General features: G+C 35.9%; 1 protein-coding gene across 1 annotated transcript in view; it reads right to left on the bottom strand.

The window, feature by feature from the left end:
* The window catches only part of KLF5 (Kruppel like factor 5), a 20,206-nt gene extending 16,285 nt beyond the window's left edge, over nt 1-3,921 (bottom strand). The window contains exons 1-2 of the mRNA XM_019525158.1: nt 3,017-3,921; nt 1,698-1,757 (exon numbers count right to left, since the gene is read on the bottom strand). Coding sequence (XP_019380703.1) covers nt 1,698-1,757; nt 3,017-3,875 — 919 coding nt within the window. The 5' untranslated portion in view covers nt 3,876-3,921. The remainder of the gene's footprint in view (nt 1-1,697; nt 1,758-3,016) is intronic.
* Nucleotides 3,922-4,482: the final 561 nt, after the last annotated feature.

Raw genomic sequence — 4,482 nt, 5'->3', positions numbered from 1 at the left:
TATTTTTTTTTTTTTTTTTTTTTAAATACAACAACACGGAAAAATTCAGTTAAGTACCGCTTCATTTTTATGTCTGTTCCTACAGTGGCAGGTTAAATGTTTTAACTCTGTGGTTAAACTGTTAATTAACATGTCATGGGGCAACTGCACCCACTTATCACGCACATTATTTATTAGACACATAATGATCTATTCTGTGACATTAGCCAGGTTTATATCCTTCTGATTATGTTAGTCAATTGTTAAACTAGCTGGTCATAAGTTGTTATATGCATCACAAAATGTTGGTGGCAGTATTCTTGTTTAGTCTATTACTAGTGCAGAGCAGTAACCTTTGTACAGTTGTTTTTAATTTTTGCTGTGGCTGTAATAGAGATAACTGCTTCATTTATCAAAACAGGATTTCCATAGTAACATTTAGCCTGGAGATATTCAGTTTCTTTACAGTAATCCAACAATCCATTCAAAGTAGTTGCTGAATAAAAGACCTTGTTCCCATAGAGATGGCAAAATACATTTTGTTAAATCATAGCTTTTTGTTTTGACTTTTGTTTAAAACAAAAGGTGAAGCCATATTATTCACACAGTACAACTTTAATGCTGACAGGCCACTTTAGTCGGTGTATTGTTTTAAGTGTAACCCTAAATTATTCGGATCTGAAGAGCGCACATACAATGAACAAGCATTATATATTTGAGTTTACATTCATCTTAAAAAAATAATAATGGAAGAGAGACTTTTTAGTTTAGGTTTATTTACAAATGGTTTGTTTTTCCTAAGCATTTTGGAGGAAAAAAATTACAGTTTTTAAGCAAATCACCAGCATAAGATTTGTTCCTCCCCCCCCCTAGTTAAAAGGCTGGTGTACTAAATAGTAATTTATTGTAACTACAAACCAAACTGAGCTACAGTCTTGGAAAGAATGGTGCCAGTCTCCTTGAAATACAAGTTTGTAATTCCCATACATATTGACAGAGAATGAGAACTCTTAATTTATACTGGAGTCAGCAAACCAGAAGTCTATCCTTTAGTTTAGTCATGCAGGTCCATTAACATGGCCTGCACACATGTAGCTGCAGATAATTGTACTCTGGCCAAATCCTATGAATGTTACATACTGAAACTGTTTTTAACTCAGCTTTATCAAAAAATTAAAACATTTTTTTTTTAAGAGCACAAGGTCTTGGGTTTCTAAACAAGCAAGTTAAAAGCTAGGGATAGAGCAAAAGGATAAGAATTCCAGAGTTTAACTGAAAGCTCAAGAAAATTCTTAAAACGAAAAAAAACACCCCCAAGCCAACTCTCCCACACACACAGTGTTAAATTGAGATGTTCAGGTATTTGCTATGCCTGGACTAGGAGTTGTAAACCCTAAGGATACCACACACCTTTTGCTTTCAAGAATTCAGAGAAAAATAGAAGGTTTCAAAAGTGATTAATTGTTTTGGTACTTAAAATCTTTTACTATATAAAGAAATAAAAATAACTAGTGAAGTACATTAAAATAGGGAACTTTAGTGTTTATTGACCAAGGCAGATGGTTATCTCAACTGACCTGTCAATTTGTCTCTGGCCTATTTAGCCAGAAGATACCAAACAAAAAACACAACCAGGTTAACAAGAAAAGATGGCAGATCAAACATGTTTGCTTTTAGAAGATTCATAACCCAATGACCAAACAAGAAAAAGTACATACCAGTATGAGTTCTCAGGTGTGCTTTTAAGTGGGAAGACTTTGTATAAACTTTTGTGCAGCCTAAAAAATAAAAAAAATAAAAAGGTAGGGAAAGCATATCAGCAGAGACAATGTTAGGTGTTAGAGGTTTGATTTTGTTTTGGGTTTTTTTTGTTTAAGTCAATGCAAAGCTGTTATTTTGAGAAAATATTTATACACACTGTACTGCAGCAGCACAATTGTTTGAAGCTTTATGACCTCCTACAGGAAGTTCTTGAGTCGTTACATAAGATTAAAAGAAAAGATACAAAGACTACTACTTCATAGTAGTACAAAAGGACAGCTGCTATAATATAATATATTATTGTGTGTATTATCCAAAGTAGCCACACCTATAACTCAATGATTCAAGTTTTAAACGTTGTCTTTCTAGAAAATTCAGACACAGAGTTCCTTTATTTCTTAATACTTGCTAGTCATTGTAATCCTACACTGATATTTTTCCCCATTCAGCCTTCATCACGCCATATATGAATTACCACACTTTATATAACACCATATGGATGAGAAATGCCTACCAGTGGCTAATTCTACATTCGTTAAGTATAGTAGGGACATTTTATATTTGAGAGAGTAACTTTATTTAAGGAATGATTGACCTGTTTGTCTTGATTCATATTTCAATTTAACAAGTGCATGGGATCTGGGCAGGAGGCGTTTAACTGAAGTTTTATTTTGTGTGGGGTTTTTTTGATTGTTTGTTTTTGAGGGCCATGGACAAGTACCTTAAAAACAAATGCATCACAGTAGTAACTCAATTAGAGAAAAAGTTTACAAATTCGAAGTTCTTTGTTTGTATTGGGTGACAAGGGCCGTATTCTCAGCTTCTATACCACGAAGCTGTTCTGTTGAGGTCCACAAAGTTCAAGAAGACTATGCCAGTTTATAGCATCAACCTCAACATGTCAAAGAAGTATAGCTCATGCTTTGTTTTAGTAAATCTGATTTAGTAAAATGTACCCAAATTGGCCTCTTTCACAATATTTTTTCCCAAGCACTCCAAGTTCTGGGATACAGGGAATAATGCATATGTAGTTAGTAACCTGCATATTATCTTATAGGAAAGTATGCAAGAGTTATTTAAATGCTAAAAAAGAATACAGAACAATAAGGTCTTTGGGAAAGAAGAATTAAAAGAGGATTTAGTCCTTTTTCTAGCCCTCAAATTTAGTCACTTCCATCCAGATTATGAACATGTAGATGTGATTTAATGCAAAATTGTTTATACTTTTTCATTTTAAGTTTGAGCGATTTATTTTCCTTTAGGACAGACTGCTTACCAGGATAGTCACAGTAGTGGATACGTCTTTTCTCCAAGTCCGGGTTACTCCTTCTATTGTATCTGACTGTCTGGATGGTCTGTGCATTTATTGGCATGGCTGCTGGTAAATTTGGATTGTGAATTGCCATCTTAGAAGCTATAGTCGCAGCATAGGATGGAGGAGGGGTTAAATTCTGCATCATTTCTGCTTGTCTATCTGGACTTCCAGGCTCTGAACTTGGAGGCGAAGGGGGGAAGTAAGTGGCCTGTTGCTGAAGAAACTGATTCGGCATGGCATAGGTGCACTGAGGGATACCCTGGAATTGTTTCATTGCAGTCTGTGGAACAGCCGAGGAGAGAGTGTTAAGGCCTGCCATGGCTGATGACATAGAAACGTTGTTTAGAGAGTCCATTATTGCTCCCTGAGTAGTAGAATTGGGCATATCTAAATCCGGTGAACTCAAGAGCTGATATAACTGGCCCTGTTGGGGTGTGACAGAGAGATGAACATCTGGAGTAGGAAGCTCTTGCTTGATGAAAATGTTGTTCACCTCGGGAGTCTGGTGAGAACTAAAAATGCTGGTAAACTCAGGGAGAGTCTGAGTGGGAGCAGGGGTAGGGGCAGTAGTTTCACTCTGGTGACTGAAGATGGTAACTGGTTCTGTCTTGATGTGCGTTACGCATGGTCTCTGGGATTTGTACAGGCCAGTTCTGAGGTGACTAACATCAGGAAGGAAGACATTCATGTTGATGCTGTAAGGCAACCCTTCACTGTCAGTGAAGAACTGGTCAACAACTGAGGCACTGTCTCTTCTGTATTTTTTATGTTCAGGGATAACAGGAATGGGTGGAAGCTGTGGTGCCAGATATTTCTCCATTTCACATCTTGTCTAAATAAAAAACAAAACATATAATCCACATGATTTGTTACCAACCCACAGACCAGATGACACATCAGTCATGGGAGAATTTAAAAGGGAAAATGTAAACTATTTTAGGAAAAGAGTATCAATATACAAGTTTCATCTCTTGGTGCATTAATCGGCAACTACAAAAACAAAATCAGAAAGTCTCTTTCAAATTATTTATGCAGGAAGAGAAAAAATATTTTTGAAAGCATAATTACCTAAACTACTTCCTCCTTTTGTTTGCAACTGAACAATGTGCACAAAAAGCACAGCCTTTACATCTAACTTGTTTCTTCAAGACTTGTACTCTGTTGTCACTATTCTTCTCTTTGAAATAGTAACTGTCAAAGTCACACCTTCTGACACTATGAAGGCCAACACTACAAAGTTAGGAGTTTTAAAATATTAGTTCTACTGGACAGAAGCCTCCAGCAGGTGCAAATTAATAAGCACTATAAAATAGAGAGAAGGAAAAGACATCAGAAAGTTACTACATATCTGTAGTAAAAGAGTCTCTTGGACTGAAGTAAGACTTCTTAAAGATCAGCAAAACCTATAATTGGTTAATAACGTGACA

Source organism: Gavialis gangeticus, unplaced genomic scaffold (genome assembly GCF_001723915.1).
Source record: "Gavialis gangeticus isolate Ggan-Ray unplaced genomic scaffold, GavGan_comp1, whole genome shotgun sequence".
In the NCBI taxonomy this organism is placed as follows: domain Eukaryota; kingdom Metazoa; phylum Chordata; order Crocodylia; family Gavialidae; genus Gavialis; species Gavialis gangeticus.
This window is presented reverse-complemented; position numbering and strand designations above follow the sequence as displayed.